This window comes from Nothobranchius furzeri, chromosome 14, assembly GCF_043380555.1.
Source record: "Nothobranchius furzeri strain GRZ-AD chromosome 14, NfurGRZ-RIMD1, whole genome shotgun sequence".
NCBI classification, from domain to species: domain Eukaryota; kingdom Metazoa; phylum Chordata; class Actinopteri; order Cyprinodontiformes; family Nothobranchiidae; genus Nothobranchius; species Nothobranchius furzeri.
Genome location: NC_091754.1, coordinates 58,360,638 through 58,387,368, shown reverse-complemented (window position 1 = coordinate 58,387,368; position 26,731 = coordinate 58,360,638). Strand labels below are relative to the sequence as shown.

The window sequence follows — 26,731 nt, the reverse complement described above, 5'->3', positions numbered from 1 at the left end:
TGCAAAAACTCAGTCCGACACGCCGGAGTCCCGTACACAATTACGCTTCACCAAGGAAGCGGAAGTTGAGCCAAAGCAAAGATCGCGGTGGCACCACCCCAGGCTCTATTTATATTAGCACCTTCCCTCAATGATAGGTCGTCCAATTACTTGGTGGCAGATGACTAATACCACTGCATTTCTATTGTTGGTGTAGAAGTTTATGAGTGAGTTTGCTAGGGAGACCACACAGAAGTGAATTACAATAATCAAGGCGGGAGGTAACAAGGCTATTGACTAGGATGGCTGTAGTGTTAAGGTTGGTTTATGCTTGACGAGTCCGCGAGGACCCGCACAGCTCCGCACGGAAAAGTTGCGTCATTTTGTGTCATTTTAACAACCATGCCCCTCCACCGCGCCTCTGCACGGCCCAAAATTTTCGCGACACGCACCTAGGAAATTTTCTAACCACGCGGACGGTCGGACGCGGAAAACCATGGCGGACCGGCAAGAACTAGTATGGCAGAGGTTCGTAAATACAGACATTTGTATGATTCAGCTCTCAAAGATCGCCGTGATCAACATGTTGTTAATAATTCTTGGAGAGAAATAGCTCGCACTATCGGAAAAGACGAGGACGCTGTTAAAAATGCTGGAATGCCATGTTGTAAACAGTAATTTCTACTTCTACTATGGTGTAGTGTTGGATACATGCCATAGAGCTCCATGCTTCCCCTTTTAGTTTGGGAGAATACTGGCTCACCGCAGAGACAAACCGCATGAACCATAAACGCTGCGAGTTGTGAAGTGCGTTCCAGCCACGAGCCGCATCACCAAGCGGAAAGTGAATGAGTCAAGCATAAACCAAGCTTTAAACGTAAGGGAAGGGCGGAGACGATTTATGGATTGGAGGTGAAAGTATGCAGACCGAGTTATGTTATTGATATGAGCCTGAAACGAGAGAGATGTCGAGGATGACACCCAGACTCTTAACCTGAGGGGTGGGGGTAACTGTGGTATTGTCAATGGTTATGGAGAAGCTGTCAATTTTGGCAATGTTGGACTTGGTACAGACCAGGAGAAGTTCAGTTTTACTATCAAGTTTAAGGAAGTTGGAGGTGAACCATTTTTTAATTTTTGAGTGGCAGAGGGTAAGGGTGGAAAGCAGAAGGGTGGATTGGGGCTTACTAGACATGTAGAGCTGGGTGTCATCCGCGTAGCAATGGAACTGTATGCCAATTTACGGAAGACATTGCCGAGGGGTAGGAGATAGATTATAAACAGAAGAGGACCCAGGACCGAGCCCTGGGGCACACCTGAGGTGACTGGGGATGGTTTGGAAGAAAAGGATTTTAACTGAATGAACTGAGTGCGGCCAGTGAGATGACTGGAACCAGCAGAAGGGGGTGTGAGTGATACCAAGAGAAGAGGGTCTATTTAGGAGGATCGAGTGCGAGATGGTGTCAAAGGCTCACTCAGGTCAAGTAGAAGGAGAATGGAAATTAGACCAGAATCATCTGCAAGAAGTAAATCATTAGTTATACGAATGAGAGCGGTTTCGGTGCTGTGATGCGGGCGGAAGCCAGACTGAAAATGTTCATAGAGCTTATTACATGTGAGTGTCACGTTTGGAAGGATGGAGATGGTGGACCACGTGTGGTGGGGGTTCCGGAGGCAGAAGAGCAGGCAACGGATGAAAAAATAAAAATGGTTTAATTAATATGGCAGGTAGGTACAGCAGGAGCAAACGTAACACGGTGAAAACACAACAATGATCTGACAACTGACAGGAGCAAAGAGGGAGGTATATATACACACACAAGGGACTCAGGAACACATGGGCAGAGTAATGAGGGACAGGTGAGAACAATAAGGGTAATCAAGGCAGGAGAGACAGTCAGGGAGGCTGGGGTGGATCATGACAGTACCCCCCCCTTAAGGGCGGATACCAGACGCCCACACAACACAGGAGACCGGGAACACTTGGACTTGACTCGGACTGGGACTCGGGACTTGACTGGACAGGAACATGAAGACTTGACTGGAAACAAACTGCAGTGGCAGGCGTGGGACCCAGCAGGAAGTACAGCAGCAGGCATAGGACCCAGCAGGAACTGCAGCGTGAAGGTCCTGCAGGCATGGACCCTGCAGGCGTGGACCAGGAAGTGGATGATCTGTAGGAGCGACGCGAGGAAACCAGGATCGGCGGCAGGTACTCGACAACCGGTCTGAGCAGGTGCACAGCACGATTCGCTGGGTCTCAGGCAGAGGCTTGGGTGCAGGGAAGCAGGAGAAGAGTGGGGAGACCAGCCCTACCACCCCGGAGAATGATGGCGTGCGTAGGGGGTGTAACTCCCTCAAAGCTCCAGGATCCGCGGCTTCCATCATCAAACAGGACGGGGGCAGAAAGCAGGAGAGGAGACGGGTTTGATCACCACAGGAACTAACTGGATGCGTCGAAACCCACTCAAAGGTTTGACCAAAAAGGAGAACAGGTAGGATGCGCCAACACCTTGAGTCAGAATCTCCTTCCGCTAAAAGGAGAAAAAGCAAAAAATAAATCCTCCAACAAACAGGTGTTAGCTCACCACAGGTCCAGGTTTGGTCTGATCATTCTGTCACGTTTGGAAGGATGGAGATGGTGGACCATGTGTGGTGGGGGTTCCGGAGGCAGAAGAGCAGGCAACGGATGAAAAAATAAAAATGGTTTAATTAATATGGCAGGTAGGATGGTACAGCAGGAGCAAACGTAACACGGTGAAAACACAACAATGATCTGACAACTGACAGGAGCAAAGAGGGAGGTATATATACACAAGGGAAGCAGGAACACATGGGCAGAGTAATGAGGGACAGGTGAGAACAATAAGGGTAATCAGGGCAGGAGAGGCACAGTCAGAGAGGCCGGGGTGGATCATGACAGTGAGATGGGAATGAAGTTGTGATGCCACAGTTTTCTCTAAAACTTTTGCAATGAAGGGAAGGTGTGAGATGGGACGGAGGTTATTGAAGTCATTAGGATCTAAACCAGGCTTTTTTGGTATGAGACTGACTGCTGCAGATTTAAAAGGAGAAGGAACTGTTCCAGATGATAATGAAGAATGAATAATTGCTGTAATGAAAGGGAGCAGAGACGGGAGGCACAATTTAACAAGGGACTGTGGGAAGGGGATCTAACAAACAGGTGGAAGGTTTCAACTTTGAGATTAGTTCAGAGATTTCTGATGGGTGAGGTAATTTAAAGGAGGCAAAGTGAAGGGAGGGATTAAAGAGGTCAGCAGAGGGATCAGGCAGAGGGTGAGTACCAAGGTTGTGGTGGATTCTGTGGACCTTATCATTGAAGAACTGGAGGAGGGAGTTACAGGTGTCCGTGGAGTATAAGTGGATAAGCAGTGAGTCTGGTGGCTGAAAAATCCTGTTAAAGATGGAAAATAGAGTCTTACTGTTAGCAGAGTTGGAACAAATTAGATTGGAATAAAACTGCAATTTGGCGTGGATGATGGTGTCCTTATAGAGTGAGATCTGGGCAGTGTATAAGTCCTTATGGATGGTGAGGCCAGTTTTCCTATAGAGTCTTTCCAGTATGCGATTTGTGAGTAAACCAGGGAGCAGACCGGGTGAAGGAAACAGAACGGAGTTTAGCAGGAGCATGTGAGTTCAGGATGGATTCAAGTTCAGTATTGTATCGGATGACAAGGTTGTCCAAACTGAGAGATAGATCAGGGGTCAGGGTGGCTAAGCTGGAGGAGAGGGAGATTAAATCAATATTCTTGATGTTACGGGAGGACATGAGATGGATTGGTTTGACGACTGAGAGACGAAGGGGAACAAGAAAACGAGATGAGGAAGTGGTCCGTGAAAGGGAGCCGAACAGCTGAGCAGTTGGAGGGGGAGAAACCAGAGCAACAAATTTAATCCAGAGTGTGTCCTTTGATGTGCGTGGCAAAATTGACAAACTGATTAAAATTAAAGCCGTCCAGTGATGACGAAAAGTCCTTGGTGAGGGGGAGATTGTCGTTGTCCATGTGAATATTAAAATCACCAAGTAAAATCACTTTAGGGGAGAGAGTAGATAGATGTGTTAAAAGAGTGAAAAATTCGTTTAAAAACCCAGAGTAAGACTTTGGGGGACGATAGATGGTAGCAATGATGGTGGGGTTCTGGCCAGGTAATTTGCAGTCGAGGCATTCGAAGGTGGTGAGGGGTGGTAGAGTCACTGGAAGGACCTTCCAGGTCTCGCGGTAAAGCATAGCGAGACCGCCACCGCAGCTTGGAGGTGTAAACAAACCCAAGAGGGGTAAAGTCATTGAGCTGGGATCAAGCTTACGGTCCATGATGATGTCCTGGAGGAGATGTCCTTTACCAGAAAGGAAGCGGACATTGAGGAGACCAACCTTTGTGGTGAGATTTTCGCTGGCGATGGATGCGTTAGCCGGACTAGCCAGTCGGGCTAACACGCTAGGATTGATAGCTCGGAACAGCATCAGCCCTGAGTCTCACCTTGCCTTGCTTAAGCTTAGTAAACTGTCCCTCCTCAAAATGTGCCTGTAGAGTGGTGCATTAGTTTATTTCCTGCCACATTTAACAGTTTAATTGCAGCCTTGTGCAGTTGAGAGCAAAACATGTAGAGCCTTGGCAGAAAACATTGGAGAGTGCACGTTAAACTCACTGCACCCAGCTTTTTGTTATTGTGATGGGGAGGTTGCTCCTGCTGACTTGAGCCAACCATTTTTTCTCTGCATCTTTGGGGAAGCCATAATTCTGATTCCTCCCTCAGACCGATTGCTACATCCATATGCAGGGCAGCCAACAAGATAATCAACCTATAAAGGCATTATTAAAATACAGTTTTTGTACATATAGAAATATTGAACTAAACCAAAAATACAGAGATGTAAAATTACATTTAAAAATTTTATCCAACCCTAAAATTTGTAATTTCTAATTTTAACCCAACAACAAATTTTATTTTAATAATCAAAATAAAGTTATTCAAAAGAGTTTCATTAGGTCTTGAGTACATTGCTCATAATTAGTGATGCAGCTTATTTGTGCATATGTAATGACTAAACATAATGTTGGTAAAATACTTAATTAAAAATGCTATTATACATGTTGTACAAGTTTGGTGTTCATTTTTTCCACAAGTACCACACTTTTTTTTAATCTACTGTGTTTGACCATACAGTTTTATTGAAATTTTCTTTTTAATTAGTTGCTATAGAAGCCAGATAAACTGGGTTATAGATGCATGTACTGTCTTCACATAAAAATATAAAGTAATGATTGTAAAATGTATTCTGCTGAACATAATAGATCATCATTCAAAGCATAAACAGCTACATGTTTTCTTCAAGGTAAGCTGGAGCAGAAGTCTAGCTTTCAATAAACCACTTTAAAATGGATATCACAACTCGAGTTTAGGGCTTCTTGTAGGACTTGTAGTTATTAAATATTCTGATATTAGAGCAGTGTGTTGGTGATGTTAGTTAATCTGCCCAGCAACAGGAACAGTCCCAGTTCCTGGGTGACTCAGCAGTTTTTGGCTGCTATAGCAGGCTGAGTGACTCAGCAGTTTTTGGCTGCTAGCAGGCAACTCCATAAAAGGAGACTTCCTTTTTGGAATGTCCCGCCTTAGTCTAGAAACAACGCTGTTATTGGCTAGTGTAGACAGTGATGAATTGCTCTTTGTTAATTTTTTCCTGTGTTTTAATGAAAATGCTGTGGTGGAGAGAGAGCGGTTAGAGGGAGTTGGGCGAGGTTCCTTTCAGGCTCTCTGCCTCCGCCGTAGCATATAAAACCTACCAATCTTTCCTCTGGTGTGGTTCCTTTAGGTTAAAATATCTAACAACTGGCTATGATGGACTTCCCCACTCTGACTATGCGGAGAGTACTTCGTCAGTTTTTGGGTATGGTTGGGTACTATCGTGGATTCTGTAAAAACTTTGCAATGGTTGTCCAACCCCTCACAGATCTGATTAGTCCCAAAAAGAAATTTGTATACAGAACCCAGTCTGACCCGCTGCATCATCAAGCAGCTCCTGCTCCCTGGAAAGCAGCTCAGCCTCTCCCTCCTGACTTCCCAGCTGCTCTCGATCATCAATCAAGACCAGAGAGCAGAAAAGGAGAGACAGCCTGAAGCACCAAGAGAGAGAACTTAAATCCGTGCTGCAGTTTCTTCTCTCTCAGCTTCTCATCTAAATATTTCAGTGTGTTCATTATTAAGAACTTGGTTCTGTCAGTTGTCTGCTCAGAGGAGCAGCTTATGTTTTACCCTGTGGGGGATTTTCAGAGCAGAGTTTGCTGGTGATACTCTTGAGTAAATTGTTTGGCTGAGAGCCTAGTTTTAGTTGTACCTTTACCTCCTTTTGTTTACTATTAGAATAAGAAACCCTTTTTGTTGGGACTTGGATTACCTTTTATTGGTTTGGGTTAATTATAAGATTTATCTTGGAGAGGAAGTTCTTTAGTTTTGTTAGTCTTCCTGTTAATTAATGAATTGGTGGAGCGGTGCTCCACACATATTTTCAGACTTTGATCATAGTTTTTCCTCTTTGAGATCTTCTTTAATTAAGATAAACTGATCTTAGGTTGATTTTTCTTATTGTAAATGAAAGAGCATTTACTTTTAAGAAAACATCTACCACACGCCTCTGATGTTACGCAGTCCTTCCCTTTTAGCATCACCGGTTGTAACAACAGGTAGGAGACGGCGCCACCACATCACTCCTGTATGGCCTCTTTACACTAGCTTCCTGTTAGTTTCATCATTCAATTCAGGAGGTTTTAAGACTCTTCAAGGAAATGAAATGTGTCTGATTAGCTGCAGCATCATGATCCAGTCAGAGCACTGAGGTCAGCATCTCAGCTGCTTCTGGACATCCCCACCATCAAATGAAACAACAGCTGATGGAGCCTTTTCAGCCATTGCCTCTAAATTATGGGATGTTCGGCCTTTCCAGACCAGAGCAGAGCCACTTTATGATTTATCAAACAAGTTGAGCTTCAGCAGGAAGTGAAGATCCTAAAGCAGGTGAGCTTCTCAGCAGCTCTGCAGTCATAACTTGAACTGTCCGAGTTTCCTAAAAGCTGTTCACACAACACCTCTGTAGCGGAATGAAATGACTGTTTTTGACCTAAAGTCACGCCTGCACTCTGCACAAGCTGGGGAGACAGTCTCCCTCAACCTAATCTCTCAAGGACTTTCATGCACTCTGCTCATTCTAAACTGTTTCACTTCCTTTCCAGCTCAAGACCAAGACAGAGGACTTTCTCTTCTTTTTAATAAATAATCAAATGACGTTTGTTAGTCCTAATAATAATGTGAACCCAATGTAAATCAATCTGTGAAATGACAATGTTAATTACTTGAATTATAATACTGTAATCAGTAGTATTTGTAAAAGAATTAACTTGGTACAGATGCACTAGACACTCCTATGACGCAAGTAATGTTAAGATCACATGACACATTCCTTTTGTCTCCAATCAGAGCTTTCCTTTCTGACGCGTGGCGTGGTCTGTGCGGTGTTTCTACAAACCCCTTTTGGTTGTCAAATCCTGATTCGACCATAAATCAAAACATCTGACATAAAACTAATTCCCACGTCACCCTAAACTCAGCGTTCAAACGTTCTAGAGTTTCGAGCCGGCCACTCGTAACTTTTTAACCACAAAGAACCTTGACAAGCTGGATAATAAAACCTGTTGCAAGCTACACCTGAACGCAATGTTCCTTCAGAGTAAAAACTGAACTCACTGACCCTTCAGGGTCCCGCTGACACGGTCAACCACCTGTTGCTTACCTGGAGGCATTCCAAGACTAGTCTGTCATACCGTACGCTGTTTCATCGGCTCCGGTACCAAGAGGGGGGTCCGAGGACCTGGCATTCTGGATCTAAAACTGAGGTCTCCGCCAAGGGTATGGCGAGCGGCAATTTGGCATCTAAATGTGTTTTTAAAACTCCGACTGTAGTTTAGAGCAGGGGTGGGGAACCCTGGTCCATCGAGGGCCACCATCCAGCATATTTTAGTTTCAGCCCTGCTTCAACACACCTGATTTCAATCAGCAGGTGATTAACAGGCTTCTGCAAAGCTTGATGAGCTGCTGAGCAGGTGAATCAACCACTGAATTAGAAGTGTTGGAGCTAAGACATGCAGGATACCGGCCCTCGAGGACCAGGGTTCCCCACTCCTGGTTTAGAGCAAAACATTCGCTCCCACACAGAACTAACGCTTCTCTGAAAACGAGAGTTCTGATAACAACACTCCACATTACACCATCCATCTTGCCTCATTCACACCTAGATCCATTCATCATACAGAGTGTTTAGAGTTAGTTAGCCTTGTTTTAAATTGTTTAGAAATAAATCTTCTTAAACTTTAAAACTTGTCTCTCTCTCTCTCTCTCGTCTCTGGGTTAATACAAAGTGTTACCTAATCCCTGCAATAAAAAGTTCTGATCTTCTGGTTAAAGTAACATTAAAAGATCCATCAAATTGATTTCATATTTTCTATGGAATCTCACATTTTATGGTTCATTACGTAAGATGTAACTAAAGAATCGTTCCACCTCCACGCTGCTCCTGATGTGCTTTTGTTGGTGTTCTGTGTGAAAGTCCAGAGGTGGAATGGGCTCTCCAAGCTGATCCTCCACTAATCCACCTGAGAGCCAACAGAGGTAGTCACAGAGCTGAGTAGGTGAGTGTGCAGTGGGAGACAGCAGGTGTAGTGTTGTAGGATTTTATTAGAGACTTATCACACTATGAGAAAACAGTCCTGGATTCAAGCTTTTAATTCTGATGACAATAAGAAGAAACAAAGCAGGAAGCATAAAGATCATTGCTAAGATCTAGAACCAACACTTAGTAGCAGAGTCAACGTTAATCTAAGTGAAACGATGATGCCTCATGAAACTAAATAATAATATAAAAGTCAAATAAAAATAAGTGAAACAAACATTGTAAGATATCTCCAACAAGCTGTAACAGCTGCTTTACCTAAAAGGACAACAGAACCCACTCAGGACACCTGAATGATGGATTACAACAGTGGTCTCTAACCTTTTATGGCCCGTGAGCTACTTTTACACAATATAAGAACCGAACAGCTACTGTCATACGATTTATTCACATTAATATTTTCCATGTGTGAATATGCTTATGTTAAAAATGCTATACTCACTATATTAACATGCATTGTATTCACAAGTAGATTTTTCTATACATCAATATTATAAAATAATTACAAGGAAAATAGCGACATTCTGAAAATCAAACAAAACATTTTGTTTAAACATCTTTGGTGTGTTCTTGCTGTGTTGAAATTCTAACTCCATCTTTTAGTTCTTTTTAAAACACAGAAAAGTTTTATTTACCTGCAACATTTTGTTTATTAACTAATCAGATACTTTCAGATAATGAAATACAAATCTATGTCGTGTGAACAATTTGACATTTACTTCAGAACGGATCAGTAACAGAACTTTTTGAGCACACAAGAAAAGCTAACCTGTTCCTGTTCAGTCGCTGACCCTGAGCCCTGCCCAGAACCTAAGCAGCCATGTCAGTTTTTCATAGTTTGTCATAAATGAACAAATACTTACAGAAACTATTTAATGCCTTTTAAATAAAATTTTCTGATATTTAAAAGGCATTTACTACAAAAGTTTTCAAGTAATTGTTTTGTTATGATTATTTTTTCCAAACAATGCAAAACTAATTGTCTCATAAAATGAATAAAGCTGAAGTTTTTTTTAATAAAATACAAGTTAAATGTGATGAAAACATAAATTAAATAGTTTGAACTGGAGTGAAAAATGTAAAAAAGTAAAGAGAAAAGAAGACATTTCTTCCTGCATTCCCGATTTATTGAATAACTTTTATAGATTTTTTTGCTCATGAAAGTTAAGTTTTGCTTCACTGTTGAATAACTGCAGGTAAATTATGCTTAGCTGCATTTAATGCTGACAATATTAAGGTTGGAGATTTAGTTATAGGTGTAGTTTGTTTTTTTTCTCCACGGGTCTGACGGCTGTGCACACAGAGCAGAGCAGAGAGAGCGAGCAAGCAAGAGAGAGAGAGAGAGAGGGAGAGCGATAGAACGAGAGAGAGAGAGAGAGAGAGTTCACAATCATATTTTATTACTAAATGGGGCAATCAGCTGTTGAAGGAAATTTGTTGAAACTAAATCACAGGAGATGTCCACAGTTTGGAAGCCTGAGTGTTTATCATGTGTTCATGAACGGACGGCATTTAATTTGCGTTAACAAGGTGTTACTGTAGATTAGGGATGTCCCGAAACAACTTTCTTCACTTCCTATACGATACCGATATTGCAGCCTTCAGTATTGACCGATACCGATATCAATCTGATACGATATTGGCACAAATCATACATATTTTTACATATTTCATAGTGTGGACTGTATAAAGGACTTGATCAAGTGATATTACTCAAACAGAAAACAAAAGCCAGCAAAAGTAAGTATAAAAAACTGACCATTTTTTATTAACCTTTGGTTGTATAAATGTGAACAGATGAGGTTAGGAACGTAAGGAAAAAAACTATTTTGTTCACGTCAAACGAGCGATGTGTTGGGGACCCCTGGATTAAACTAACAGTTCAGAAAGCCACTCCGCATTGCTGCACTTTTCATTAGGTCATCCACCCATCCATCCATCCATCCATCCATCCATCCATCCATCCATCCATCCATCTTCTGAACGTAGGGTTGCGGGGGCGCTGGTGCTTATCTCCAACTGTCAATGGGCAATCAGGCGGGGTACACCCTAGACAGAGTGCCAGTCCATCACAGGGCAACACAGAGACAAACAATCACGCACACACACACACACCTAAGGACAATTTAGACAGACCAATCAACCTAACAGTCATGTTTTTGGACTGTGGGAGGAAGCCGGAGTACCCGGAGAGAACCCACGCGGCAAACTTCATGCAGAAAGATCTTAGGCTGGGAAGCGAACCCAGGACCTTCTTGCTGCAAGGCAACAGCTCTAACCACTGCGCCGCCTTTTCATCAGGCCAACATTTCTAAATGTCCTTTTTTTATTGGTCTTAACTGATATTCTAATTTTCTGAGTTACTTAATTTTGGACTTTCAATAGTTATCAGTTATAATCCCATGTGATCTATTTTCAACAGTATGCCAGTTGTTGTAACCGGAGGCTGAATAGAAACGGGAATCAATTTCCCTCTGGGATTAATAAAGTATTTTTGAGTTGAATTGAATAGTAGCTCACTCTGCATTGAGTTTGGAGAGTGAGGAGACCCATCCAATATGGCAAGATGCTGTTACGCTCTCCAGCGCCCAATGGGGCATCTATAGCCTCTTTTATAAGACTAACCATCGGGTCATTACAGAGTGATAAATCCTAATTTTTGGGTCTCGTAAATGCGGCAAGGATCAAAGGGGAAAGGTGATAATAGGTGCCCAGTAGAGTTGGGTATCGAGAATCAAGCATCGATTGGAACCGGTTCCAACTGTTCATTTTTCCCGGAATCGCTCAACATTTTTTATTTCGATTCCTAGTTTCGATTCCTAGTGTGCCGACGGAAGAGGAATCCACGGCCGATCTCCGTGAAAAATAAACGTGATCTGCAAATTGTGATCAATGCTTTTCATAGCTGATCACACCAGCTGTCTGTGTGCAGCACCGAGTCACCCCTCCCCCCACCCAACGCGCAGCGGCCAGATATAAACAAACGCGTCTGCCGAACTTTTACTCCATAATGTAAACTTTCACTCCTGCAGCATAGAGGAAACTTGTTAAAATACGTCAACACGGTGGATTTAATAGAAGATTGAAGAACAAACTCTGGATGGTGTGAGGTGACTTTGTCTCACTGCAGAAATAAAAACACACACAGAGCATCAGCAGTCAGACGCAGCTGCTCACCAACACTCGTGTGTGTGTGTGTGTGTGTGTGTGTGTGTGTGTGTGTGTGTGTGTGTGAGCGTCAGAAGACTGAACAATAACCTGTAGAATAATTAAAGTCATCATGCTAGTGCAGCTTCTCTGTGGTGGACCACACCAGCTTCTGCCACAATGAATAATAATAATAATAATAAATTACACACAAAGCTGTAAACATTTTAATTTCCTTTCTTAACTATTTCTGTTGAGAGTTTTAATGTTTAAAATCTGTTAGATTGTTACTGACAGCAGCTACATTTAAGTTTCACTTCCTGTTCTGACTGAATGCTGCTGCAGCATGGAGGTGTAGTTCTCAGTCATCCTGGACGTGATCATCCTGAGAGTTTCAGCTTAAAACAGCTGGACGTTTCTGGATATGTTGGGAGACATTTAGTCTCTCATTATTGTAGCTCAACCGAGCTTCTTCAAAATAAAGAATGAGACGAGACTTTGTCTAGCTGAACTCGAACTTTAGCGAATTAGAACACCTTACAGGAAAGTCACATGTCTGCTCTTAGCGGCAGTTTTTTCTCTACTTCCTGGTTTTTTTCGTTAAGCCTTCTGGGAACACGCTAAGTCTCATGGGTAATGAAGTTTTAAAGATTACACAATACTGAGCCTCTTAACTAATTTCAAATCAGAAATACTGTCTCATATAACTAAATAATCAAATTAAATAATATGTCCTTGGTGAACATTCAAACTCAACATTTCCATGAACTAACATAATAGTCATTTCTATTTGTTACTAGCATTAATATAACCCCCCCCTGCTCTTATAATAATTCACAACACTCATCCCAGAGGCTTCTTCCAGACTTTGGTTGTGGTCAGAAACAAACACACTGGTTGTGCTGAAAGTCTTTATCTTTTTTTCTCCAAAACATGTTTTTGTCTAAATGAAGGTGATGTTGTTGTTCATAGAATTAAAATTCATAATGAAGTTAAAATTATTTCATCAAGTAGGACCTGTGGTTAGCTGGCTCGTGTAAAACATATCATGTCTTGAAAGAATCGGAAATCTATAGGAACCGGAATCGAAACGAGGACTTGGAATCGGAATCGTTCATAATCATATGATGCCCAACCCTACAGTGCCCAGCGACCTCCCTTTATCTCGTCTTGGTTTGAGAGGTGCCTGATAGTTTATTATAGCTTCAGCTTTGCTACTATAAATGCCAAAATCCTCCCCAGGGAGCCGCGGCAAATCCTGTTTTGCAAACGCTATGGTCCTATAAAAACAGCTTATGTATTCATGTCCATGGTGCAGAGCTTTAAGCTGATAAGGGCGCTACACTGGAAGTTTCAAGCCGAATGTTTAAATTTTAAATAAGATGCACTAAAATGCAAATATAATGACCTCACTTGACAACAGCATTTTTAGTCACTTGTTTATTCCATTTATCGGTAAAAAAAAGTTAATTTGGAGGTGACTTGCACTTTAAATACATGTGTTGTGTCCTTGGTAGACTCTCATGTGGCTGTTTAATGTAGATTTATGCCTAAATCTTTGTTCACAGAGTTCACACGCAAATGGTTTCTGTCCTGTGTGGACTTTCATGTGTCTGTTAAATGTGGCCTTAAAACTAAATCTTTGCTCACAGAGTTCACACACAAAGGGTTTATTTCCTGTGTGGACTCTCATGTGAGTGTTTAAAGCTGTCTTTTGAGTAAAAAGTTTTCCACATATCTCACATGCAAAGGGTTTATTTCCCATATGGACTCTCATGTGACTTTTTAATGTTGATTTATGCCTAAATCTTTGTTCACAGAGTTCACATGCAAATGGTTTCTGTCCTGTGTGGACTCTCATGTGAGTGTTTAATGTTGATTTATACCTAAATCTTTGTTCACAGAGTTCACACGCAAAGGGTTTCTGTCCTGTGTGGACTCTCATGTGTCTGTTTAATTTTGTCCTTATAGTAAAACGTTTCCCACAGAGTTCACAAGCAAATGGTTTCTGTCCTGTGTGGACTCTCATGTGACTAGTTAAATTTGACCCATGCCTAAATCTTTGTTCACAAAGCTCACATGCAAATGGTTTCTGTCCTGTGTGGACTCTCATGTGAGTGTTTAATGTTGATTCATGCCTAAATCTTTGTTCACAAAGCTCACATGCAAAGGGTTTCTGTCCTGTGTGGACTCTCATGTGTCTGTTTAATTTTGACCTTAGAGTAAAACTTTTTCCACAGAGTTCACAAGCAAATGGTTTCTGTCCTGTGTGGATTCTCATGTGAGTGTTTAAATGTGTCCTTTGATTAAAGCTTTTTCCACATAGCTCACACGCAAAGGGTTTCTGTCCTGTGTGGATTCTCATGTGAGTGTTTAAATTTGTTCTTCGATTAAAGCTTTTTCCACAGAGCTCACACGTAAAGGGTTTCTGTCCAGTGTGGACAATCATGTGTCTGTTTAATTTATTATTATGACTAAATATTTTTTCACAAATGTCACAACTGAATGATTTTGGCTCTGTCTGGACTTTCCTGCATGAGTCCACATGTTGCTTTACTCTAACTTTTTTCTTAGTAACCAAACATCCTGGAGATCTTATTGCTGAATGACTCGTCACTCTCACATGTCTCTGGAGAGACCACTTGTGGAGAAACTCTTTACCACACCCAGGGCAGCTAAAGGGTTTCTTGACAGTCTTTACATCAGATTCAAAAGACCTGCTCTCATTGCTGTCATTGTCTCCATCTCCACTTTCAGGCCCAGAGTCTAACAACTCATCGTTTAGATTCACATCATCTTCACTAACTTCAGTCTCTGAAGAATCAGATATCTGTTCATTAGGGTTCAGAACTGGGTTCCTGCTAGATTCTGCTCCTCTACCAGTTTCTGCTGTTGTCTGGTCAGCTGAGCTGCTGGTTGAAACGTCTCTGTCTTCTATTTGCTGCTGATAAAGAAGCTGTGACAACAGAGGTTTGTCTTCATCATCCTCACTTTTTATAGAAACTGGTGTGAATGGAAACCTGGCAGAATTAGTCTCTTCCTTCAAATGAAGCTGCTCTCCTTCCAGACTTGTCCAGACTTCCTCCTGTTCTTCTTTCATGTGGAACTGTTCTGGATCCTGCTGGACCACACCAGCACTCTGATCTTCAAGAGCTTCTTCTTTAACCGTCTGGTGAAAATCTGTGGGAAACAGGAACTAACTGAAATAACTTTTGAATTGAGTGACTTTTTCATCTGAGGTGAATATATTAACATTTTATAAGGATGTAGGATTACTAGAATTAATCAGATTTTTTAACACCTTGACAACCTCAACCTTTGGTAAAAGGCCTGTACTTATATTATGCCTTCTAGGTTCTACAAACCCCCCACGTTCACATGTTGATTTTAAAGAGTTATTACACACAGAACGTTATATAAATTGATAAAACCCCTGATTTGGGATATTCTGCACTCAAGTACAGGTCCTTCTCAAAAAATTAGCATATTGTGATAAAGTTCTTTATTGTCTGTAATGTACTGATAAACATTAGCCTTTCATATGTATTAGATTCATTACACACAACTGAAGTAGTTCAAGCCTTTTATTGTTTCTAATATTGATGATTTTGGCGTACAGCTCATGAAAACCCAAAATTCCTATCTGAAAAAATTTGCATATTTCATCCGACCAATAAAAGAAAAGTGTTTTTAATACAAAAAAAGTCAACCTTCAAATAATTATGTTCAGTTATGCACTCAATAATTGGTCGGAAATCCTTTTGCAGAAATGACTGCTTCAATGCAGCGTGGCATGGAGGTAATCAGCCTGTGGCACTGCTGAGGTGTTATGGAGTAGAGAGCCCTGCGCGGGACTGTTTTCTTCATCCCGCTCCTGCCCGCTCCCGCTGAATTTCTGACCATTACCGCCCGCAACCGCAATGTGTGTGTTACACTCCCGCCCGCACCCGCAGTGTGCATGTCCACTCCCGTCCGCAACCGCAAAACCCGGAGAAATTATTACCTCACAATAAAAGAGATGTATTGAGTTTGTGTCCTCTCTGGTTCTGGAGAAAACATGTCATTTTATTGGATACGGAAACCACATGAATCCTTGTTTCGTTTCTCAGGCCTGCACGTCTTGGTCAGGATTAACCATTTAACGCCGAGGCGTCACCAGGATCACCGGTGACACCTCGGCGCATGCGATTTCAAATAACTCCTCACTACTTAAATTATAAAATTCTTAAAAAAATAATAATAATAAAGGAGCTACTGTGTGGTGCTTAAAGGAAAATCAAGGCCGTTTCATATTCTATTCTCCTCTGTAATCACGCAGTGATCGAGGCCTCTTTTCTAAGAGACCTGAATGAGAAATATTGACACAATTGGCATATAGACAACACAGCGCAGTGACTTTTAATAACTTCGTTTTTATACATGTGTATAAAAAATCAACACAATCACAATGTACATAAAATAGACCGCTTTGCAAAACAAGTACCGTATAAACATGAAAAACAGCAGATTTAAAGTTTTTTGCCATATGTTGCAGGTGTTCTGTTTGAAAAAATAAAATAAAATAAAAACGTTCAAACTTAGGCATGCCGCACAGTAACACAGGCACCTAATTAACAAATAGCAACAGATTGAGTGGCTCAAATAACACTAATAGATAACAAAGATAACTTATAAAAACCAAAAAATTAAATTTACTGATTAATCACTTGGTTGGAATATTGCTGTGAAGGAAGAGAATGTGGCTGACCGACTGCAGTCCCAATCCTGTGCGTCTCTCTTCCAAGATGCACCCACAGACACTGAATGCGCGCTCTGAAGGCGCACTGGATGCAAGGATACTGAAAATGAAACGCGCCAGCTTTGAGAGCGCTTGGAAGCGCTCTTTGTTGAACTTCCACCATTGAAGCACGTTGTTTGGGTCTGGGTTGTCAGAGAGCCGGCAGGTGAGATATTCAGAAATTTCATCATCGACCGACTTTGGCGCTGATGCAAATGACGCGTCATCTTCCCAGTCTGCGAATCGTTCTGTGCTTTGCTTTTTGGCTGGTGGTGGCTCATCCTCTGCTGTGGCTGGGACCAGGTCAAACTGCATCTTCTGAATAATATCCTTCGCACCTTTAAAAAAGGATTTTATTCATATATTAATTAATATTTATTTTAAAAATGGTTCGTGTCATTCATTTAGCTATTATGTCTCTCATTCATTCTTATTTCTCCTTCTATTTTTAAAATTCATTTTAAATATAATTTTAATTATAACTGCATTGCATGCCATTTTCTGTTTTTATAAAAAGCTAGGCAGCATACCTTTAATTACATCTTCTCTTGCGTCTGAGGGCAGCATCCGTAGCAGTCGCATTTTAGGAGTCTGCAGTGTTGCAATCCTGTACATCATGTGGAGAGGGGATGCAGATGTGTCACTGGTGCCCATAAGTTCTTCCAGACGTGAGGCACACACATTGGCGACTTTAGAGAGCAAGGGCTTGTGGGATGCAGCTTGGCAGTGTTCAATGAGTCTCACAGACCACGGCAGTGGAAGTGATGCGCTGGGAGTGGAGTTGTCGGATTCTAGGTCATTAGTAGCATCCTTAAATAACTTAAGAAAGGCAACTACTGTATTCAGAGTGTTTCCATTGATATGCACAATTCTTTCATATTGGTTATTGCTCAGCAGTAATGCGTAGATTTCCTCATGCTGTTGAAGTATGGAATCCAACATGTCATAATTTGAATTCCATCGGGTCTCGACTGACTGCTTGAGAGATTTTTTCAAGTTGTTTTGCAGACCTGAATGTTTGAAATATTTCACCAGTTTTTTTGTATTGGTCAACAGTTCAGACAGCTCAGCAGTTTCATCCAACACGCCTGATGAAAATGCACTAGATAGAGTGACGTTCAGGATGTGCGCGTTGCAGTTCAGCCTTGTGTATCCACGCAGGGCAGCAACTATGTTGGCTCCACGGTCGGTGACAAACACAACACGGCCAGACAGAAGTGTCGCATCTATTCCAAACTCACGGAGTTTCTGGAAGAGCAGGTTCCTGATATTCTCCCCTGTTTTTGACACACCGCTCTCGAACGGAGCAGCAAATAACACCCTGGAAACTAGGTTGAAGTTGTTGTTTGCATAATGGATGGTGCTGGATATAAATGACGTTTTATGATAATCCTCCGTCCAGATATCTGTTGTGATGGTGCATCCGTACGTTTCAATGATGGGCCTTATCTCCGCTGCCACTGACGCCTGCAGCGCTGTTGCTCGCCCCTCGACATGTCTGGATACAGTGGTTGGATGAGGCAAAATATCTTTTACATCAAATTTGCCATATTTAGCAGCAACATTAACAAAATGTTGCGCTATGTCAACAAAGCCTTTCCCGGCAACAAAATCATATGGCCGTATGTCTGCGCAGCACACTTCCACACATTTCTCAGCAGTTTCTTGTTTAATTTGTGCAGGGAGAAGTGGTTTATCCTTGAAAAGCAGCTTACTTTGACCGGGGAGAACAGAGCAGGTGTGCCGCCTCAACCCAGAGGTGCCGGATTTGTGTCCGTTGTAGACGAGTATTTTCGCGCATTTGTCGCAACTGACAAAGTCCAATTCGTTTCCAGCTTTGTCACAAACAATTGAGAAACTCCTCCAAATGTCTGACTTGCCTTGCTTGATTTTCGTGTCATAAAGACCTTGTTTTAGCTTCCTTTCAACGTCAGTTGCCGACTCCATCATGCTTATCCCGATCCCGCACTGTTTTTTTTAACCGACCGTTCCCGCCCGCAGCAAAATTCAAAACGCCCGCTCCCGCGAGATTTGTGTTGGGTCCCGGGGGACCCGGCGGGACCCAATCCCAATGCAGCCCTCTATTATGGAGGCCCAGGATGCTTCGATAGCAGCCTTAAGCTCATCCAGAGTGCTGGGTCTTGCGTCTCTCAACTTTCTCTTCACAATATCCCACAGATTCTCTACAGGGTTCAGGTCAGGCGAGTCAGCAGGCCAATTGAGCACAGTAATACCATGGTCAGTAAACCATTTACCAGTGGTTTTGGCACTGTGAGCAGGTGCCAGGTCGTGCTGAAAAATGAAATCTTCATCTCCATAAAGCTTTTCAGCAGATGGAAGCATGAAGTGCTCCAAAATCTCCTGATAGCTAGCTGCATTGACCCTGCCCTTGATAAAACACAGTGGACCAACACCAGCAGCTGACATGGCACCCCAGACCATCACTGACTGTGGGCACTTGACACTGGACTTCAGGCATTTTGGCATTTCCCTCTCCCCAGTCTTCCTTCAGACTCTGGCACCCTGATTTCAGAATGCAAAATTTGCTTTTATCCGAAAAAAGTACTTTAGACCACTGAGCAACAGTCCAATGCTGCTTCTCTGTAGCCCAGGTCATGCGCTTCTGCCGCTGTTTCTGGTTCTAAAGTAGCTGGACCTAGGGAATGTGGCACCTGTAGCTCATTTCCTGCACAGGCCTGTACTAGGTGGCTCTGGATGTTTCTACTCCAGACTCAGTCTGTTAGGGTTTTAATGTATTTTACTATCTTAAATGTTCCTTTTTAAGTAATCATGTTGTAAAGTAAGTCTCAGGGCTTTTTCCTTTCAGGCCAGCTCTGGAATGCTGATAAGGCATGAGTTTGTCTCTGTGGGGGATGTTAGTTAATCTGCCTATGTGGGGGGATGTTAGTTAATCTGCCTAGCAACGGGAAAACAGTCCTAGTTTCTGAGTGACTCAGCGGATTTTGGCTGTCAGCAGGCAACTCCATAAATGAAAACTTCTGTTTTGGAATGTCCCGCAGATTCACTCTACTTGAGCTTGCACCTGTAGAGGCTGCAGCACTAGCTGCTAGCTAGCTAACATTAGCTGCTGCTACGCTGTCAGGCATATCTACCTGGCAAGCGTTAGCAGGTTGAAACACTTCGGAGATGGAAGGAGTTTGTTCTTTTGCTTTGAGAAAGTTCATATGCTTGTTCGACTTGGCATGAGAGTCTAACGCCTTCACTCCCATTGTAGCTAGCTGAATCCGTTTTTTGCATATGGTACAAAAAGCCTCAAAAACATTGTTTTCCACCGGTTTTAACCGATCACGAAAAGATACTTTAGCCAGCCACACTTAGTTAAATTTACATTTCCCCATAACACCAACATTAAATGTTATCTCTACGTAAAGTTTACCGTACACGTCTCTCGTTTAGGTGTTGTAGCGCGTGAAAGCTCGGCGACGTCACTGACATGTTCGGAGTATTTAGACCCGGCCTGTGTTGCTTTATAAAGTATTAATTCTGCCACTCTTTATTTAGACTACATTATTTATTCAAAAAAGTTGCAGTTGACAAATGAATCGTTGGTACAGAAATGCGTTGAAGTGAAATACAGCACAACTTTTAAGACCCCCTTATCAAAATTCAAGACTTTTTCAAGGCTTTTCAAGGTATTATTTTCTAATGCATACATTCAATGCTTTTAAGACATTTTAAGACTCCGTGGGAACCCTGCCTACAATTTATAAAATTACCTTAACAATTTCTGTAAATCCTGTTGTAACAGAATGAAATGACTGTTTTTCCCTCTTCTGCAGAAGACTAGTCTGCATGAGATATGGTCTCAAGGTCTCATGCATGCCTTCTAGCCTGCTTATTTTCAGCTCAACGGAAGAATGAAGAATGAACTCTTTTCTTTTAATTAATCAAAGAACTCTATGTTACTAAAGCTAATCCATCAAAGTGTTAGTCAATGAATAAGATGTGACCGGTCTGTGAAATCAAAATATTAATTACTTTATTATGATCCTATAGAATATAATAAGTAATATGACTTTAAATGTTCCAACAGGACTCATTTCACGCAGCGTTAAAAGACATAACACATTCCTTTAACTGATCCAATCAGAATCTTACAGATCTGACGGAGGCGTGGTTTTGATGGTGTTTGGTAATTTTTCATTCGACAATAAACCATAACATCCGAAGTATAAAACTATGCCACTTCATCTCTAACGCCAGTTCAAAGCATTCCAGAGAAAGTGACGGAGTGGCCAATCCTGATCTATACTCTTCAACCGAAAGAACAAACGACAAGCTGAAAAATTCGTTGCTATTCCAACTGCGGCAACAGTTCCTCTCAGAATAAAAGCTGAACCATCAAGACCCAGGCTTGGATCTCACCAGATGCCAACAAAATTGCTGTGACCCGGAAGTAACTCACAGACTGGACTAGTCGGCACCGCTGCTTTTCCTACCGGCTCGGTTCCAGAGAAGGTCAAGCTAGACCTCGACATTCCTGATCTAAAGAGGACTTCCACGAAGGGTAGGTAGACAGGCAAATGGTGTCTCATGTGTTTATGAACCTCCTAACCAAAGCTTAATGCAAAGACATCACCTTCAGTTCCCGTCAGAACTAATCGCTTCTTCGGATTTGCTGGTTCTGATTAACATCACATGTCATCCATTCACTGTCTCATCCAATTTAGTTACACCATACATTTAGTACGAAGCGGTTATCTAATCCCTGCAATAAAAAGTTTCAATCTTCTAGTTTAAATTACCTCACAGATCTGTAAGGAGAATTTCATATTTCCTATGGAATCCCACGCTTTATGGCTCATTAAATAACCTGTAATCTAATTCACTACACTGTACAATTTGTGCGAAACACAACCCTCAGGGCAATATGCGCCCTAAACGAGGTAAAATTCCCACAATCTTCTGGTCTTGTTGAAAGAAACAATGGCACAATAAAAGCAGACTTAGAAAATGTCTGGAAGAAACAAAAAGGCCCTGGCCTGAATGGGTAGATCTAGTCAAACTCTATATGTGCATAACACTAACAAATAAGGGGTTAACTCCATTTGAAATCATTTATGGCAGACCTTATTGACTTCCTTTCTGATCACCAGACATCAACAAAGCTCAGGAAGAACCCACATTAGCAGATTACATGAAAAAGGTGTTGTCTCCTAGAGAAGTTTTGGGAGCAAATGATCTGCTCTGCTCTCCCTCTGTTTTACCCCCAAATTCCACTACCTCCGCTCTGCTCCGACACGAACGCCGGAGCAAAATCGGTCCCGTTGTAGTCAATCAGAGCAATTCCACTACTGCGGTCGTGCTACGGCAGTGCGGCGCAGTGCGCCGCCCTCTGTTCCGGCGTCCGGCAAAAATAGAATCGATCCTATTTTTGCCGGACGCCGGAGCACCTCCGCAGTAAATGGACAGAAATCACAACCGCCCAACAGGAAAAGAAGCAAGCACACCTTCCGTTTTTCACAATAAATCGATAAACAAAAGGCGTTTTTTGTTTCATATGCACAGGTTTAACAACTTTTAACAACTATCAATGGCGGCTGAAGTTTAAATGCACAAAAGTAAGCCATAAATACAGTTTCCACTATCAAAGTAGTCACACTTTGTTGATCCAAACACTGCTGATCTCTCAACACAAATGATGGGCAGATTAAACAGTTCATGCTGATGCTTCTCCCACACAACGGGTGTTTAGATCTAACTTCCGCGTTTATTGCTCGGACTGTATCGCAAGATCTTGAAAATCCCGCGCATGCTTGTTTGCCCACCTCAGGTCTCCGGAGCGGAGCCGTTGTAGAGCGGGTACCAAGAAAAATTGAGTTCGGAAGCGAGCGGCTGCGGAAGATGGGGGCGGACCGGACCGGAGGTAGTGGAATTTGGGGGTTAGAGGAACAACAGCTTATTGAACCTGGGGACGGGGTGTTCATAAAAGCAATCAAAAGGAAAAATGGAACAAGTCCGAAGTGGGAGGGTCCCTTTCAGGTCCTGTTGACCACTTCCACTTCAGTAAAGATTGCCGAGTGCCCCTCTTTGATTCATCTGTCACATTGTAAGGTACAGAAGGAACTTGATTAACAGGTTTCAGTGAAATGTTTCAGTGAAATGTCAACTCTGTAGCCCAGATGTTGAACTCTTGGGAGTAAGTTGTCGCCCATATTATTTGCCTAGAGAGTTCACCAGTGTTGTCTTGGCAACCGTTTATATTCCACCTTCAGCCATTGCTGAAAATGCATGTGATGCCATCAGTTCCTTTGTCGCTAAGCTACAAACCCAGCACCCCTATGCATTTGTGGCTATATCTGGTGATTTTAATCATGCCTCGCTCTCTGCAACACTTCCAACATTTCAACAGTTTGTCAGCTGCTCCACCAGAGAAAACAAGACAATGGATTTGTGTTATGCAAATATAAATGCATACACGTCCAAAACAAGACATCCTCTGGGAAAATCAGATCACAATCTTGTTTTTCTCTGCTGAGAATACAAACCACTTGTTCAGAGGCAACCTGTGACAAGAAGAACTGTGAGAAAATGGTCACAGGATGCTGAAGAAGCCCTGCACAGTTGTTTTGAGACCACAGATTGGATGACTCTCTGCCAAGGATATGAAGAGGACATCAATGCCATGACTGGATGTGCCACTGACTATATAACCTTCTGTATGGACAACATCATACCCACCAGAACAGTGAGATGCTTCGCTAATAACAAACCCTGGATCACCAGTGAACTGAAGAATCTGCTAAATAAGAAAAAAAAAGTGCCTTCAAGGAGGGAAACAGGGAATTATTGAGGAGTATACAGAAGCAACTGAAGACCAAGATCAGAGACAGCAAGGAGGCATACAGGAAGAAGCTGGAGAACAAACTACAGAGGAACAATATCAGAGATATCTGGTCAGGGATGAAGATCACAGGCTCCAAGCAGAGGAAGGATTGCACAGATGGCAGCCTGGACACAGCCAATGAACTGAACAAGTTCTTCAATAGGTTCAGTTCAGGAAAAAACCCAGCATCCTCCTCGCCTGTCCCCAGCCGATCAGACATCCCATCCTCCTCCGATCCAACATTTTCCTGTCACATGCCAGCTCTTTTGTCCTCTAACGCAGTCATGGACTCTTCTGGTTCTATAAATCTGTCTTCAACCAAGTCAGGAGATGCTGCTGCCCCATTTACCTCCCCCTCCCACCTATCTGTCTCTAGAAGTCAGGTGAAGAGGCAGCTGGGAAGACTGAACAGGAACAAGGCTGCAGGTCCAGATGGTGTCAGCCCCAGGGTACTGAAGGCATGTGCAGAGCAGCTCTGTGGGATTCTGCAGCACCTCTTCAACCTCAGCCTGGCCCAGGAGAAGGTTCCAGTCCTGTGGAAGACATCCTGCCTTATTCCAGTTCCAAAGAAAACTCGCCCATCAGTCAATGACGACTTCAGAGCGGTTGCCCTGACATCCCACATCATGATGGTCCTGGGGAGAATCCTGTTGGTCCACCTGAATAAGCAAACTAGAACATATCAGGACCCACTGCAGTTAGCTTATCGCCATGGAGTTGGAGTTGAAGATGCCATCATCCAGCTGCTTCAACCAATCCACTGTCATCTGGACAAAGCAGGCAGCACTGTCAGGGTCATGTTCTTTGATTTCTCCAGTACATTTAACACAATCCAGCCTGATGTACTTTGCCAAAAACTCCAGAAGACACAGGTGGGGGCCTCAACTATCGCCTGGATTAAAGACTACCTGACAAACAGACCACAGTTTGTGAGGCTGAAGAACTGCACATCAAACCAGGCGATCAGTAACATTGGAGCACCACAGGGGACTGTACTCTCACCATTTCTTTTCACCCTGTACACCTCAGACTTCCAGTACAAATCAGAGACCTGTCATCTACAGAAATACTCAGATACTCTGCAGTTGTCGGGTGCATCAGAGATGGACAGGAAGCTGAGTACAGAGAGCTGGTGGAGCGCTTTGTGGCATGGTGTGGAAACAATCATCTGACCTTGAATGTGAACAAAACAAAGGAGATGATTTTAGACTTCAGAATAAACAGGGTGGAGTCAAACACTGTTTCCATCATGGGAGAAGAAGTGGAGGTGGTTGAGGAATACAAATACCTTGGAGTTCACCTGGACAACAGACTGGACTGGAGAAAGAACAGCCAAGCTGTTTACAAGAAGGGACACAGCAGACTGCACTTCTTGAGGACGACTAGGTCCTTCAATGTCTGTATCAAGATGCTGCAGATCTTCTACAAGTCTGCTGTTGAGAGTGTAATCTCTTCAGCCATCGTCTGTTGGGGTAGCAGCATCAGAAGCAGGGACCTGAAAAGGCTCAACAGCCTAATAAAAAAGGCTGGTTCTGTTCTGGGGACGACTGTGGAACCACTGGAGGAGATAATGCAAAGAAGGATTCTCCAGAGAATCAAGAAAATTATGGACAACCCTGAGCATTCTCTTCACAAGACTGTCCGACAACAGAAGAGTGTCTTCTGTCAGAGGCTTCTTCAGTTTCGCTGCAACACTGACTGCTACTGGAGATCCTTCCTGCCAACAGTCATTGTAATATACAATAACTCTTTGATGACTTGATTATTATATTATTCTGAGCTACTACAGCAATCAATTTCCCTTTGGGATTAATAAAGTATTTTTGAATTTGAATTTGAATTGAAGGTGAAACTGACGACATGGGGTTTCTCAATATAAAATGGAACAAAGCTGGCCTGCTGTGGTTCCTGATGGTGGTGTACACCCTGCTTCTGGTCCTAGAGAGCAGACCTGAGGGGCACAGAAGAAATGCACCCTCATCGAACACCACTCATCTCTCGACAACGAGTGGTATAAAATGGCTAAACTGACTGCTAAAATGCTTGGTTTCAACACAAGTTATGTGTGCACCTTCATGTCCTACCACTCTGAAGACAATTCCACATTAACCGCAATACCTCTAACCATGAATGAGACTGTGTGTAGCTTCCATGCTCTCCGTATACAGGAAAGGAAAGCAGATGGGCGAAAGCAAGTTAATTGATCCACCTTGCCACACTGTTGCAGCCCCCGGTTCCAAGGGAGAGTATGGTTGACTCTGTGAAACTTCTCCAAAAAGGCTAATGAGACTCTAAAGAAGGGCTTGCACCTCCACCGTGCCAAAACGGAAGAGCCGTTCTGCATATCATGGAAATGCAGTAAAGGTATGTCCTTCCTGGGTAACTCCACCTGCTCTGATGTGCTGCCCCTTCACAGGTATAACCCAGCAGAAAATATATCTCATTGGCTGTTCTCGCCGAGCCATGATATTAGAGCTGAAACAACTAATCGATTTAATCTATTATAATCGATTATTAAAATAGTTAACAACTTTTTTAGTCATCGATTAGTTGTTTAATAATCATATTTTACCGCATAAAATCTATTTTTTTACCACAATCTGACATTGGTTACAATCTGTTAAATTTGCCGCCAGTGTGTGGCAGTAATGAGCCACTGATCTACCAGTGGAGCCGTAGAAGAAGAAACGAGCCAATAAGTGCCCTCGGTTTTCATGACGTATCACGTTACTGACGCTCATCTTGCTGTGAGAGATGGCGGAACAAGAAGAAATATGGAAGAAAAATAGAAGCGACAAAACAAGAGAAACCCTGGACAAAAACCTCACGAGTATGGGAGCACTTCGCTCTAGACGCCTTGAAAAGACGGGTGACCGGCAAAATATGCAAAAACCATCTAGCATGGCACGGAAGCACGACGTCCCTAAGTGAACATTTGAGACGAAAACATGTGGGGGCTGATGCAGCAGAGGAAAGTCCGGTAAGTAACAGAAAATAAACAAGCTAACGCAGATCAAATTTGGGAGCCGAGTTCGTTATAGTGGATGTTAAACATGTTTTTTTTTTTTTTGCCGCGTCTGTCTACGGTGTTCTACTTCTGATTGACTAGATGCAATCGTGAATCTCCTCCGTGTTGTGAATCATGCGCTTGCCAAATTTAGCACGTCTGTTTATAAGAATGTTCTCGTTAAGAGAAAAACGGCACAAACCCATAACTATGTTCCTCATTCAAAAAAGGAC

At 42.7% G+C, this 26,731-nt stretch overlaps 1 protein-coding gene across 2 annotated transcripts in view; it reads right to left on the bottom strand.

Annotated features, from left to right (window-relative positions):
• Positions 1-8,705: 8,705 nt before the first annotated feature.
• LOC139062673 (zinc finger protein 235-like) overlaps positions 8,706-26,731 on the bottom strand; it is a 34,462-nt gene continuing 16,436 nt past the window's right edge. For both annotated transcript variants that reach the window (XM_070544245.1, XM_070544244.1), the window contains exon 3: positions 8,706-15,047. In XM_070544245.1, the coding sequence (XP_070400346.1) occupies positions 13,357-15,047 (1,691 nt within the window). In that variant the 3' untranslated portion in view covers positions 8,706-13,356. The remainder of the gene's footprint in view (positions 15,048-26,731) is intronic.